The 14,432-nt window shown below is 49.1% G+C and overlaps 1 protein-coding gene and 1 non-coding gene across 2 annotated transcripts in view; both read right to left on the reverse strand.

Annotated features, from left to right (window-relative positions):
* Positions 1 to 754: 754 nt before the first annotated feature.
* The window catches only part of CHD3 (chromodomain helicase DNA binding protein 3), a 36,256-nt gene continuing 22,578 nt past the window's right edge, over positions 755 to 14,432 (reverse strand). Inside the window, exons 23-42 of the mRNA XM_049766118.1 lie at positions 13,757 to 13,874; positions 13,424 to 13,548; positions 12,984 to 13,215; positions 12,414 to 12,580; positions 10,992 to 11,169; positions 10,507 to 10,572; positions 9,577 to 9,662; positions 9,302 to 9,435; positions 8,427 to 8,571; positions 7,878 to 8,040; positions 7,264 to 7,385; positions 7,025 to 7,160; positions 6,809 to 6,910; positions 6,493 to 6,621; positions 5,667 to 5,775; positions 5,162 to 5,294; positions 4,547 to 4,788; positions 3,374 to 3,537; positions 3,000 to 3,126; positions 755 to 1,962 (exon numbers count right to left, since the gene is read on the reverse strand). Of these exons, the coding sequence (XP_049622075.1) occupies positions 1,722 to 1,962; positions 3,000 to 3,126; positions 3,374 to 3,537; positions 4,547 to 4,788; positions 5,162 to 5,294; positions 5,667 to 5,775; positions 6,493 to 6,621; positions 6,809 to 6,910; positions 7,025 to 7,160; positions 7,264 to 7,385; positions 7,878 to 8,040; positions 8,427 to 8,571; positions 9,302 to 9,435; positions 9,577 to 9,662; positions 10,507 to 10,572; positions 10,992 to 11,169; positions 12,414 to 12,580; positions 12,984 to 13,215; positions 13,424 to 13,548; positions 13,757 to 13,874 (2,919 nt within the window). The 3' untranslated portion in view covers positions 755 to 1,721. The remainder of the gene's footprint in view (positions 1,963 to 2,999; positions 3,127 to 3,373; positions 3,538 to 4,546; positions 4,789 to 5,161; positions 5,295 to 5,666; positions 5,776 to 6,492; positions 6,622 to 6,808; positions 6,911 to 7,024; positions 7,161 to 7,263; positions 7,386 to 7,877; positions 8,041 to 8,426; positions 8,572 to 9,301; positions 9,436 to 9,576; positions 9,663 to 10,506; positions 10,573 to 10,991; positions 11,170 to 12,413; positions 12,581 to 12,983; positions 13,216 to 13,423; positions 13,549 to 13,756; positions 13,875 to 14,432) is intronic.
* Positions 9,039 to 9,178, reverse strand: LOC125998501 (small Cajal body-specific RNA 21). Its single transcript, XR_007492055.1, has one exon. It is a non-coding gene; the product is annotated as a small Cajal body-specific RNA 21 (non-coding RNA).

The following is a 14,432-nucleotide window of genomic DNA, read 5'->3' on the forward strand; positions in this document are numbered from 1 at the left end:
AGCCCCTTTCCTCACCAGGGCTCTACTGTAATTTTCACTGCTTTTTATTACTGTGTTGTACATATTCCTCATTAAAGTGTATGGGAACGATGATGAATGGCTGCGATTTCTTGGGCCATTGTTAATGTACAGTATTTATTCAATAAATTTTTTTAATTTCTTTTTTTAATATGTGTCTGATATTTGGTGTCTTTCCTCAATAAGGCTTAGCTTATGAGCAGTAAATCTCAAGGAAGTGTCTGACACTTCAAAACTCTGGCAGCTAGCTTGTGCAGGCCAATAGCCGGCTACCTTGAGTAAAAAAAAAAAAAAAAAAAGAAAAGGCCTGCATCCAGCATTCATGGAACCAAACCTCTGGGGCAACAGTGACCTCTACTGACTCTTCAGAGGATTGAACAATTTGCAGGTTGAAAGGATGACCAAAAGGATAAAAAGAAAGCAGTTCTGAATCTCATCACCAATTATCCCTCCCACTTCACTTCTTTTTCAGTAAGCCTGGCTGTGTCTCTGATTTCAACCATGGGTCATGCTAGGAATCCCATTGCTTACCCGCCTTCTCTACACTGACCTCTTGACACTGGTCGGGCAAAGCCTTGGAGGATTAGTAGTTGGCACAAGAAATAAAAATAAGAAAAAGGAAAAGTCACGAGATTTAAAGAGAGAAAAAGATGGATACTATGAAATGACAGCAACACCCTTTCTTATCCCTCCTCCCAAATAAGAACTCCCCTACTCAAAAACAACAGAACACACAGAAAGGAAAGTATAATTTATATGTACAACCAATAAACCTGATACAGAAGAGGGGATTGGGACAGACCAGGAATGGGTGTAGAGACTGGGAGGGGCAGCAAGAAAGTGAAGGGGCAGCGAAGAGGAAGTGGGGGGTTCGCCATGCAAACTGCCACTCTCCTGGTTTCTCCAGTCTGCCCTCCACTATCCTGCTCTGGTCCCAAAGACAATGTAGTCCCCCTCCGAGGCTCCCTGCCTGACCCACTCAAATTCAGTCCTTATCCTGGCTTCAGAATGGAAGACAGAAGTACGCCAAGAACCTGAGCACCAGAACTTGGGGAGTCCACAACTGGCCTGTTATTCCCTCCCACTCACTCTAGGTTCCCTAGGTTCCTAGGACAAATCCTTTAGAGGATTCGGGGTGGGGTGGGGATGGGGATCATCCTTGTTTCCCCCTGGGAGGGAGGGTAAGATTCTCAACACAAGATGCCAGTACGCAGACGGTAACAGCCAGTGAATGGCGCCTTTATTCTCAGGCTAAACAGCAAACGACTCCCTCCCTAGTAGCTGCTCCACCCTCCATAGGGGAGCGGAAGGGGAAGAAACATGCAGCCACCCCTCCTCTACCCTGCCTCCCCCTCCCAGGACTCATTGTCATTCCTTTCTATGGTCCCCTCCTCTTTTCAAAGTTCTTTTCCCCACCAAAGTTTCTGAAGACCAGTACCCCACTTTGGCAGGAGATAAAACTTACACTGCAGGAATAAAGACTGGGAAGGCTTCACCTGTTTCCTCCCCACAACCACATATCAGTAAGCTGTGTATGTTTGGCAGCAGGGGACAAAGGACTTGGAAGGCCCTGCTAACCGCTTCTCCATCCGGACCTGACCTCACCCACACCGTCTTCAACGTGTGGTAGGAAAGGTGCAGGGGAGTAGACAGACACAACAGGCCCTTCTTGACGAGAAGAGTTGTAGAGGGGGAAAGGGCTCCTAACCCAGTGATGGCTCCAGGGGCGGGGAAGGTGGAGGATTGGCAGCAGGCAGCAGCGCCTGAGCTGAGGGTCGGCCTCGGGGCCGGGGCCTGGATGATAGGCAGGCCTGGGATCCAGTCAGTCGTCGATACAGATTACTTCCCCGGTTCGGGGTTCCTTCCGATCCAGCCCGTCTGACACCAGTGCCCCCAGCATTTCCTTCTCCTTCTTCACCAGCACTGGAGGGCCGTTGGTGGCGGCTGTGGAGGAAGGGAGGAAGGCAGGATCAATCCTACTTCAGTCCCAAAGATTGCTTCCTGACAATAGAACACTCTTATTGCCACTTCATGCTGCTTCCAATTTTCCGGAGTATGTGAGAGAAGCCAGAAACTGAAATCCTCTCCCTGAGACCCATTACCCACCCGAGCGTCACATATTCCAAATTTCACTATTTTCTCTCCCATTCTGATTTTCCTGGAAAAAGCCAGATAATGGAGAATTGAGTATGCAATACTAGCCGAATCAATGGCGCTTTGAATAACATTTTTTGTTTGTTTTTTTGAGGGGTCAACCCAGTGGCGCTCAGGGGTTACTCCTGGCTCTGTGCTCAGAAATCACCCCTGGTAGATTTGGGGACCATATGGATGCTGGGAATCGAACCAGGGTCCGTCCCGGGTAGGCAAACTTCCTACAGCTGTGCTCTCTCCAACCCCTCTGAATGAGATTTCTCTCTTTTTGTTTTTGTTTTGGGTCACACCTGGCATCGCTCAGGGGTTACTCCTGGTTCTGCGCTCAAAAATCACTCCTGGCAGGCTTGAGGGATCATATGGGATGCCAGGAATCGAACCCAGGTTGGCTGCATGGAAGGCAAATGCCCTACCCGCTGTGCTATCGTTTGGGCCCCTTCAATGAGATTTCTAATGACAGGAATGGAAATGGAATTAAATGAATTGGAAGAATCAGAGAGCTAGCTCACATGCTTTGAATGTGAAAGTCCCAGATTCAATGAACCTGGTACCACATACTCTGAGGGCGACCAGAAATGATCCAAATACCTAGCCAGAATAGCCACCATGCACTTCCCAGATGTGGCCCAAATACTTAAAAGACAAGGAAAAAGGGGGATGAGTGGGATGGAAGGAACAAAGCCCAGGACAAATCCTTCTCACAAAACACAATCTACTTCTAAGGAATGGTGAAGGGCTAAAACAGAACAGCAGAAAAAAGGGAACTGAGCACGGATGAAGCTTGGAAAAGGAGGAATGAGAGATTAAGGGGCAGGAAGCGACCAGCTGACCTGTTATGAAGGACCCGGCCGGCATCTGGCTGTAGTTGGCGCCTGCGGCGGCCAGAGCCCCTACGGACGCGGCACTGAAGACTGCCCCGTACCCCGGAGGTGTGGCGTAGGGACCTGGGGGAAAGGCCTGAAATAGAAAAGCAAGTAGAAATCAGAGGATCTCTAAGCCCTGAGAGAGAAAGAAGCTGTATGGGAGACTTGGGGTGAACTTCAGAACTACCGAGGGAAGGCAACATACAGGCAAGGGAGAGACTCAAGCGTGATGTGTTTGCGCAAGTTGTTTTCCATATTGTATAGGTTTCTGACGGACGGACGTGTCTGTATGTGTGTAGGAGTTCCAACAGGGAAAATGAGTTAGGGGGAAAGAGGGTTACCGGTGTGGGGTGAGGCTCCGTGCCCTTGCTGGCCAGCCGGCTGAGAATGCTGCGCTCGGACATCTGAAGGCGGGCTGCGATGGGGGGTATTCGGGACAGCGTGGCTGGCAGGCGGGTCACGTCTGCCTTCATGTCGCTCAGCAACTCCTCCAGCTGGTTCAGAACTGGGGCCCGGGCCACAGAGAAAGAAGGGCGAGAGAAAGATGGAAAGGGAGAGATGGAGCCAGGAAGAGAGATGCGGAATCAGATAGAGATAGAAGAGGAGAGAGAATATGTGTCAAAGAGCCAGAGACCAAGAAAATGATAGAGAAAGACAGAAAAAAGAGCAATTCAGAAAAAGGGTGAAAGAAGTGTCAGGTATAGAAGCAAAGAGGCCAGAATGCCACAGAAGACAGACAGAAAGAAAAAGGAATGTGGAGAAAAGGGAAATGGGAGGACATTGGAAAACATGGGGGCAGGGAGTCGTCAGAACATCCCATACTGGAAGATTGAGGTTTGGGGGTTGGGGACAATGGGGAGGAAATATTCAAGGGGTATGGGAGGTGGTGAGTGGTGTCAAAGATCTAAAGAATTAAGATATTAATATCTAAGGGAGGGGGTTAGGAGGTTGGCATTATAAGTACAAGCATTTACAACAGGGATCAAAGTGTCTAAGCATTAGTCGCTACATTAGGTAGGATTAGTTTGTTAGAGGACTTTGCGGTTCGATCTATTAACAACAGGGAAAGAAGGTGTGGGAGGAAGGGTTGAAGGTCAAAGGGAAATTTCATGGAATAGATTCAGAGCATGTGATGGAGGTAGTTACTGGCTCAGGAGGTGACTGAGAATGTAAGGGAATGTAATTTGTGGATTGGAGGTAAAGACTTCTGTGGGCTACATATAGGTCAGATCCCAAAGAGTACTATTAGCAATATGGCAGGCACGTGATTCGGTGTTAACATTCTACCCAATGGAGGGTCCATGGCAGCCTAAAAAGTTTGGGGACAGATCCCTCAAAATGTAAATGTGAAGCTGATTGGAGTAGATGAGGATTGGTGGCCCAAGTCCTAGAAGCTAACAACCAAATGAATGCCAGATGCTAGAGGTAGGGTTAGAGGTCAGAGGGGTCGGTTCAACGGGTAAGGGGGTCACAGGGGTGGGAAGATTTTTGAGGGGTGCGGGGTGAAGACTTACGCAGCGTTGTGGGCCCTCCCCCGCGCGGGGCCGCCGCGGCCCTTACCCTTGTGCAGGACAGCGTTGGCCGGCTTGTTCCCCGCCAGCGACTCCTTGGAGAGGTGCTGGTGGCTCTCAGCCAGGCACTCGGCCTCGGCGAAGCGGGCATGGAGGGCCATGGCGGGGTGTGCCGGCTCCTGCGACAGGTTCAGGTAGGCTGCCCGCCTCAGCTGCTCCTCGATCACCAGCGCCTGCTCCAGGAGCTGAGGGCATGAATGCAGAGAGGGTGAATGCAGAGAGGGTGAATGCAGAGGGGTGAATGCAGAGGGGTATGAATGCAGAGGGGTGAATGCAGAGAGCTGCCAGCAGGAGTAGAATGGGCAGGGAGATCACATACAATTATGGAATACTATACTGCCATCCTCACTGCTGGTTTCCAGTCCCAGCACCATACCACAGCTGCAACAAGCCCAGCATCAAACCCAACCCAGGTCATAGTACCAAAAACAAAGCAAAGCTCCCATCTTGGTCTCAACCCTCACCTCCACTGTGGAAGTATTAACTTTCCCTAGATGCCAACAAGATCTGATTTGACTTCTGACCTCCAATAATATTCCTTTCCTCCATCATTCTCACCTTGAATCTCCGGGCCAGAAACTTATTTTTCATCTCCAGAAAGTTCCCTTTATTGGCTTCCGTTTTAAATGGCTCATTGATAATGGCGAACTGGGCATCGTTCTGGATGTCCTGCCACCGTGCATAGCCATGGCTGCAGATGCACAAGGAGATCATCAAGGAATATCCAGGGCTAAGCTGGAACCATTAACTCTTCTGTATTTTGACCTGATTTCTCCAAAGTGTGAAACAGGGGATGGGATAATAGCTCCAAGAACCAGAACACACAGTAGCAGGCCAATGAGTTCCATGTCCAGCACCACACTGCATTCCTAGTATAGTTGGGGGTAGCCCTAGTAGCCAGCAGAATCACTGGTGGAGGATAACCCCCACCAAAACCAGGAACCACAAGTAGGCACTATCCTCTTCCCCTGCGTGTAGACTGGTAGTTGCCCTCTCTCCAGACTCTTTTCCTCCCATCCCCAGTATGCCCCACTCCCACCCCCAATCTTGCATCCAAGGATACAGGACAATCCCAGCCAGAAGCCAATAATCATGTCTTCGGTGCCAGATTTCATTAAGTTTCCCAGAGGAAATAGCTGCCCGTTCTTCATTCTGCCACAGAGTGTGAAGCTCTGAAAAGAGGATGGTAGGCAGAGAAGCCATCAAGAGTTTGCTAATCACATTCAACCCAAGAAAGGTTTAGCTGAGGGAACTAAATCGTGGTAGAGAAACTAAGGCCTTCATAAAATGAATAACTAAAGGCTAGGTTATGCATTAAGAGTAAAATTAGTGGGCAAGAGCCATAGCACAGCAGGTAGGATGTTTGCCATGCAAATGCAAGAGCAAGGAGTGTGAAGCTAGGAGTAACCCTTGAACATGCCGGGCATGGCCCAAAACATAAACACCAAACCAAAACAACAGAGTAAAATTACTTACAAAGAAGGAACAAATTAGGATGAAGAATAAAGGTGAAATTAAATTTAGAATCAGAATACTTAAAGAGGCCTCAGCAAAAGATCAGAGACAGCATGCACCATTCATTAGAAGTTACTTGGAATTAAAGGCAGAAGAAGACCTAAGACAAAATAATAAATCTATGAGAATTAGGGGCCCGAGAGTAGCATGAAGGTAAGGCGTTTGCCTTGCATGCAGAAGGACGATGGTTCAAATCCCGGCATCCCAAATGGTCCCCCGAGCCTGCCAGGAGCGATTTCTGAGCGTAGAGCCAGGAGTAACCCCTGAGTGCTGCCAGGTGTGACCCAAAAACAAAAAACAAAAACAAAAACAAAAAAAAAAACTATGAGAATTAGCAAATACCAGTAAAGAAAGATGATAATGAGATCTCGCACCTGTGAAACCACCATCTGCAATATTGAACATGAAACGAGGCTTTTCTGACTTTTCGTCCCGTCTCCCATTGGACCGAGGCTCATCGCGAAGAGGCCCAGATCGAAGGTCCCTGTCCCCTTTGATATCTTCTGCTAGGACAGACAGGACAGCTCTCATAGTCTTTGACAGTCATCTCCCAGGTCCCACTGCCACTTCCTGAACTGTACTGGCCCTTGGAACAGCTCCCCACCCAGGCAGGATCCAGGCATTTGGTCCCCCAGTCTCCACCTCCCAATTCCCTCAGGTTGTCAGGTATCCAGTCCTTCCACCCATTACCTCTCTTGCCCAAATCCCCCGTTTCCCCCTCCGGCCTCTCCCTGTGTTCCTGTCCATCCAACGTCTTCTCCTCCCCCCTTGCTCTTGGTGTCGACTCTGAAGCTGTGGGAGGGGTAATAAGGGACAGGGAAGGGAAAATGTCACCCTCATCCCCTGACCCCAGAAGAGGAAACTCCAAAGTCTAAGCCCTCATCACCCCTGAGGCCATGCACCCACCTGATTTTTCTCTGTCCCCCCGGTACCCAAGTTCAGGCTCCATCTCTCCAGGTAACCCTGGCACCTCATCCTCTTGAGGAATCTTCCTTGGTTCCAATCGCTCCCCAAGCGATGGAGCTGGGCTGGGGGCCTCAGCCTGGAAGAAGACAACAGAGTGAAGAAGAAATGGAGGGCCCCCAAGCATACCTGCTCCCTATACCCTTTCCTTTCCCTCCGAGAAGCTAGTGGTTGCCATTTACCTCTGTCTCCATCTTCTCCCCAATTTTGCTATTCTTCTCTGGTTTTTCCTCCTGGTTTTCTACTTCGTCCTTCTCAAGTGATGTCCTTATGCCATCTCCTTTCTCAATTGGAGCTGGAGTAGCTGAGAGGAAAGACAGAGTGAAGAAATAAAATCTTCCCCAACCTGACCCTTTTTTGTGTGTACGTTTGGGGGTCATTTCCAGCAGTTCTGGCTCTGTACTCAAGAATCACTCTGGGGCCGGAGAGATAGCATGGAGGTAAGGCGTTTGCCTTGCGTGCAGAAGGGCGGTGGTTCGAATCCCAGCATCCCATATGGTCCCCCAACCCTGCCAGGAGCAACTTCTGAGCATAGAGCCAGGAGTAACCCCTGAGCGCTGCAGGGTGTGACCCCAAAACAAACAAAAAATAGAATCACTCCTTGAAGGATGGGGGTACCAGTGGGATGCTGGGGATCGAACTTGAGTCAGCCACATGCAAGGCAAGAATCCTATCCACTGTACTGACTGGAATTATTTATTGAATTATTCCATAATTCAATCTAGAATTGGATCATTTCCCCCTCTAGTTGGTAGACTCTGGTCCCATCTCTGCCCCGCCATCGTGACCCAATTACCAGGCTTAGAGGTACAAGGACTGTTTGCAGCAGAAGCCTCTGGTGTGGTGGGAGATGTTTTGGTAGGAGAGGAGGCTCTCGAGGAGCGCTTAGAGTCAGCACTGGGGTCAGGCATCAGCTCAGGCATGGACCAACGCCCATTGATGTGCTCAAACTCCTGTACCTGAGGCAGGGAGGGAAATTGTTGGGAGAAGGATCAGCAACAGACACTGGGCACACAGGAGGCTCCAGTTCCTATTTCATTTTATAGTAGTCTGAGTTCAGAATTCAGAGATACAAGAACATCCAAAAGACAGAACAGGCAACCTAATTCTCTGGGTGAGGGCAAGAATGATACCTTCTTTTTTTTTTTGTTTTGTTTTGTTTTGTTTTTGGGCCACACCCAGCATTGCTCAGGGGTGACTCCTGGCTGTCTGCTCAGAAATAGCTCCTGGCAGGCACAGGGGACCATATGGGACACCGGGATTCGAACCAATCACCTTTGGTCCTGGATTGGCTGCTTGCAAGGCAAACGCCACAGTGCTATCTCTCCAGGCCCAAGAATGATACCTTCTTCTTGACGAGAGACATGACTCCAATTCGAGTCAACACTTGCTGACGACTTAGTCCCTCTCGAGGAACTCCATCGGCAAAGGTTTCAGAGCCATCTGCCCCAGGCTCACAGAGATGGCGCATGAACAGAGACACATAGGCCCTGAGGAGCACAGAATGGGAACTGGGTTAGAAGAGTTTTAGGAAGATCACAAGACAATCAGGGGAGTGGGCACAATGGGGATTACTTTACCTTTGAGCACTCAGGGAGTCTATACGACTCATCCCTTCTCTCAAACTCAAATTATCAGTCCTCCAAATCTTTTTTTTTTTTTGGGGGGGGGCCACACCTGTTTGATGCTTAGGGGTTACTCCTGGCTAAACACTCAGAAATTGCCCCAGGCTTGGGGGGATCATATGGGATGCCGGGGGATCAAACTGAGGTCCTTCCTTGGCTAGCGCTTGCAAGGCAGACACCTCACCGGCCCCTAGTCCTCCAAATCTTACCTCCCTGATTGGTTTCTCTTTGTATTCCACCATCTCTTTGGCTTTGGTACTTTGTTCCTAGGCCCCATCAGTCATATTTTCATCCTTTTCATCAGCTCCTCTGCCCGGTAATCATGACCAGGTAAATGTATGGCAGGGATAGCCCAGGTGAGGCTTCTTTCTTAACAACCTCTCCCATTTGGCAGAAAGCCCAGCCTCTTTGCTCTAGGCTCGTCTGAGGGGAGGTGGAGCGGGCTGAGCCCACCCCCCAGGAAATCGAGCCATCCAATGGCTGGGAGCATGATGATCAGTTGAGTAAGGTTACATCATATGGTGGCCAAGAGGAAAAAGTAATACCCAAGGTCTTAGTCGCTCACCCAACTTGGCCTTGCATCACCCACACTCACTTGAACTCCTTTTCAGTTTTGCCCCTCAAGTCCCGCACTAGCCACTGAGTGGTGAAGGCGTCCTGTGGTGGCATACCCCAGCGCATCACGGCATTGAGGAAGGCCTTCCTTTGACGCGTGTTGAATCCCAACACCTAGGATGAAGGCAGAGAGGGAAAGGAAGATGAGTCTCTAGGAGCTTAGCTCTTGGTCCTTTCAACCCTCATAGATTTAGCCTCAGCTTTCAGCCACCTGGACTTCACTCTCTCCAGGCGGGACTGGGGTTCAGCTCTCACCTCAATATTGCCCCCAACTCGAGCCAGTAGTGGAGGCAGTGGCTTATCCTTTTCATTCCGGAGCTGCCTCTTTGACTGGCGACGCCCTGAGGAGTGCCACTCTGGTTAGTAAACTCACCCCAAAGATGGAAATATCCTTCAGCTTTACTCAGCACCCCCTTCCCACAAGATAAGAGGACACACGGAATGTTTGTTGTCCAAATTTTCTCTCAAGCACTATCAGCAATACTAACGGAGGAGCTCTAAATAATTAAATCAGATTAAAGGACTCATCAAGAATTCTGGTGGGACCATAAAATTATATAACTTTTCTTGCTCTTTCATCCAGGCATGTAAGTTTGCATGACTAAAAACTTCAAATTCAACAGGGTGCAGGAGCTATTGTTAAAGTACTTGTATGTAAGCTTGGCATGCTGGAGGCCCAGGATTAATCCCAGGCACACACTATGATCTGCTGAGCATTGCCAGAATCAACCTCCAAGCACAGAGCCAAGAGTGGCCCCCCGAGTACTGCTGAGTGTGGCACAAAAAAAAACAAAAACAAAATAAGAACAAAAAATAAGTAACTTTAACAGTGGACAGATTGTAGGCATTTCTTTTTTTCTTATCTGCTCCCTAAAGTTTAGCTATAGAAAACCACTTATTTGTATAAAAGCAGTAAGCCCTTAAAGGACGTTGGTAAAACTGGAGCAATGTACCGGGGCTAAGGTGCATTCTTTGAATGGGGCTGGCCCCAGTTCAACCCCAGCATCACATGGCCTGGCCCCCCATGCATCATCAGGTCCAGCCTTAGAGGCAACTGAGCACCACTGGGGTGGCCTGGAAAATCCCTGGCACTATCGGGTCTGAGCAGCATTGCATCCTCAGGCCCTCGAATTGAATCACCGGCCCAGAAGCGCTGTGGTAGAAGGTAGGGAAAACAGATGCCACCTTCCGGACGTTCATCAAAGTCTTCATCCTCCTCCTCGGAGCCCACTGAGTAGTCTGACTGGTTATCTATGAGGGAAAGGGCTCACAGTAAGTGATGACTCCTCGGATGCTAAGTGAGCCCATGATGGGGCCCTTCCTGCCTGCATGCGGCCCCTCAGAGATGACCGCACCTTTTGTCTGGTTTTCACCCTCCCTGGAATGCTGGATGATTGCCTATCATTTGATCTTGGGGTCACAGAGCCTGACTCATTATCTACTTCCCACCTTCCTTGTCTCTGGTCACCCTCTGACACTTGCATACTAAGCCAGGATCCCTGGGTATGTACACAGTCCTTCTGCATCAACAAGCTGACACTGCCTGCCACAACAATCTTTCCCCTTAGCAGGGAAGGCCTGCCCTCTAAACCGCTTTTCCCCCTTCAGGTTCCCAGCCTACAAGCCTCTCTTCTACACGCGCTCCTCCTCCCAAGGAGTGGTCTCCTTACCTTGGTCTTCCTGAGCAGCATCATTGTAGTTGACTTGCTTGCGAACCCTCTTGCCTTTGCCAAGATTTCGGGCGAGGTCTTCCTGCTGTTGCTCATAATGATGCCTCAGCAGTTTCTCCCAGTAGTCGGGATCCACATTCTCCTCCTGCTTGATGATCTCTCGTTCAATTTCTTCAATCTGAAAAGCAACAGAATAAGCACAGCTGACTCTCAGTCCGCCCAGACTTTCTACTAACAAAAATCCCTTCTTCTGCCTCAAACCCAGAAGTCTCATTATTCTGAAATCTCAACACTGCATAATCTTTTTTTGGGGGGTGGGGCCACACCCGGTGACGCTCAGGGGTTACTCCTGGCTATGCACTCAGAAATCACTCCTAGGGGCCAGGTGCAAGTGGTAGGGCATTTGCCTTGCACATGCTAACCTAGGACGAACTGCGGTTCGTTCCCTCAGCATCCCATATGGTCCCCCCCAAGCCAGGAGCAATTTCTGAGCGCATAGCCAGGAGTAAATCCTGAGCCTCACTGGGTGTGGCCCAAAAACCCAAAGGAAAAAAAAAAGAAAAAGAAAAAACCAGAAATTGCTCCTGGCTTGGGAGACCATATGAATGGGACACCGGGAATAGAACCAACATCTGTCCCGGGTCAGCTGAATGCAAGGCAAACACCTTACCGCTGCGCTATTGCTCCAGCCTCAACACTGCGCAACATTTTTTGGACATTACATTTCCTTACTTTGCATGTGCAAATACATTTCTTCCTTCACGTTTTCCTCTTTTCTAAAACGCTTCTCTAGGGGCCAGAGAGATAGCACAGCGGTAGCATGTTTGCCTTGCAAGTGCTGACCCAGGACCAATGGTGGTTCGAATCCCAGCATCCCATATAGTCCCCCGTGCCTGCCAGGAGCTATTTCTGAGCAGAGAGCCAGGAGTAACCCCTGAGCATCGCCAGGTGTGGCCCAAAAACAAAAACACAAAAAAATCCTGTTTCTCTAATGCCCCTTTGCCTCTGCCTCTGTCCCTCCTGCTGATTCAGAAGTTAGCCTTCCATGCTTATTGCTTTTTCTGTGCCTAACTAAATATTTTTCCAAAGTCTGGTTTTACCTATTAGTTTGAGGATTTTTGCAGGGGACTGTGGGGGCGGGCAGCACAATAATTGGCAGTGCTCAGGGCTTGCTCCTGGCTCTCTGTTCAGGGGTCCATATCGGGTGCTCATGCTAGGACACAGGTCAGCCATGTTTAAGGCAAATGCGAAACCCTCTGTACTACTGCTCTGGCTAGCCCCTCAAGAAGTTTTTGAGATCCCCTATTGCTCTTTCCTGAACACTAAGATATGAGATCACATAAGAAAAACAGCAAAGGCATATACTCCTATTTTGATGTTCAGTAAAAGGCACTTATAGAAAGCCCGGCCTCAGCCTCTCACCTTGTCTTCTTCTCGTACCACGTACTGTGCCACCTTGAACGAGCTGAGATATTCATTCATGTTCTGCACATCAGTATCTTCAGTGGCATCCTGGTTCCGGTCCAACAGCCGAGCAATGGCCTCGTTGTCATAGTGAATGACACTGCTGTCCTCTTCCTTATTATCCCCTGGTAGAGACAGGCCATAAGAGAAGACTCATTTCTAACCAGAACCTCAGGCAGAACTTGAGAAAAGTCAGCAGAAAGCCCTTTTGTTCCACTGGAGTTCTAGAAGGTGATTTCTAGAACTCCATAGTGTTTCTCAACCTTTTCCAAACATGGCCCTCTTCTGACTTGTTTCCTTCTTGTGGCACCTGTCTTGACCTTGCAGGCCCTCCAGTCATGCTGTTTGCTCCCATTTGTGCAATTTCCACCTGTGCCCCTTCAGATATTCTGGGGGACCAACATGGTCCCTGGTTGAGATATGTTGCTCAAAGAACAGCACAGACATTTATTATTCAGGGGGTTTCATAAAAATAAGTGCTCGTAGGAGGGAAAGCAATGTTCAGGAAGATTTTCGAAAGAGTCTCACCCTCATTTTCATCCTTAAACAATTCCTCAGTGCCAAATTTGAGAATGTCATCCAGTTCCTGTTTGGACATGGAGCCCGCCTTGGAGCCCAGCCCCGGCCGCACCACCAAATGTGTCAACATCATCTTTCTCTTGGCCACCTGGGTGATTCGCTCTTCTACGGATGCCCGAGTCACAAAGCGGTAAATCATCACCTTGTTGGCCTGACCAATTCGATGAGCACGACTAAAGGCCTGTAGAGGTAGGAGACAGTAGCAACGGCCAAGGGACTAGCAGGGAAGATGCTCTCCACAAGCCCAGCAAAGAAGTCTGTCAAGAAGCATCTCTACCCCCCCAAAAAAAGGTGTATTTTTGAGCCCAGAAAAGTTGGCACCCCCTTCCATGAACACATGTATCCTTACTACATGGTTAGCTAAGAGGCTCCAAGAGGCAATGTCCCACCTGAATATCATTATGGGGGTTCCAGTCGGAATCGAAGATGATGACAGTGTCAGCAGTGGCCAGGTTGATGCCCAGGCCCCCAGCTCGGGTGGAGAGAAGGAAGCAGAATTGTTGGGCCCCAGGAGCTAGGAGGTGAGAATTGGATCAGGTTTTCTTGCACACAGCACTATTGTCTTCCTGCTCCTAGACTATAAACAACCATATCCCCAACTAAAAAGCCCAGGGGGTCAGTTTCCTCCCAGGCCAGCCCCCCTTTCCCATCCTGGGGACACAGGTATAGATTTTCTCATGCTTCTCCCACCCAACAGGGACTCAGTCCTTCTCCTTTCTCACCATTGAACCGATCAATGGCTTCCTGTCTCAGGGCACCAGTGATGCCACCATCGATTCGTTCATATTTGTAGCCCTCGTAGTCTAAGAAATCTTCTAACAAGTCTAACATTTTGGTCATCTAAAACAAGAGAAAAGGGAGTCAGAGTAATGAGCTAGCAGAATGAATTCTTTCTCTTCGATTTCTTTACATTAACTCAACACCTTACTTTAATACTCTTGACCTTGTGTTCTACCATCCCGCCCCCAGTGCCTCCTCATTCCACTCTTGATTTAAGGTATTTCTCTTAATATGGCTTAAAGGGCTAGTATGCATGCTTTGCCCATGGGATGTACAGGTTTGACCCTTGGCACTACACTGTCCCCTATTATTGCCAAGAAGAACTCATTGGCACAGAGTCAGGAGTAGCCCCTGAGCACTGCTGGGTGTGAAAAAGAAAAAAAATAAAGAAAAAAACTTCACATCCTCCTATAAATCTCCAGAAAAATCATACAAAAATTTTATTTAAAAAATTTGTAGGAGAGGCCGGCGAGGTGGCGCTAGAGGTAAGGTGTCTGCCTTGCAAGCGCTAGTCAAGGAAGGAACGAGGTTCGAGCCCCCGGCGTCCCATATGGTTCCCCCAAGCCAGGGGCAATTTCTGAGTGCTTAGCCCGGAGTAACCCCTGAGTATCAAACGGG

Source organism: Suncus etruscus, chromosome 20 (genome assembly GCF_024139225.1).
Source record: "Suncus etruscus isolate mSunEtr1 chromosome 20, mSunEtr1.pri.cur, whole genome shotgun sequence".
NCBI classification, from domain to species: Eukaryota; Metazoa; Chordata; class Mammalia; order Eulipotyphla; family Soricidae; genus Suncus; species Suncus etruscus.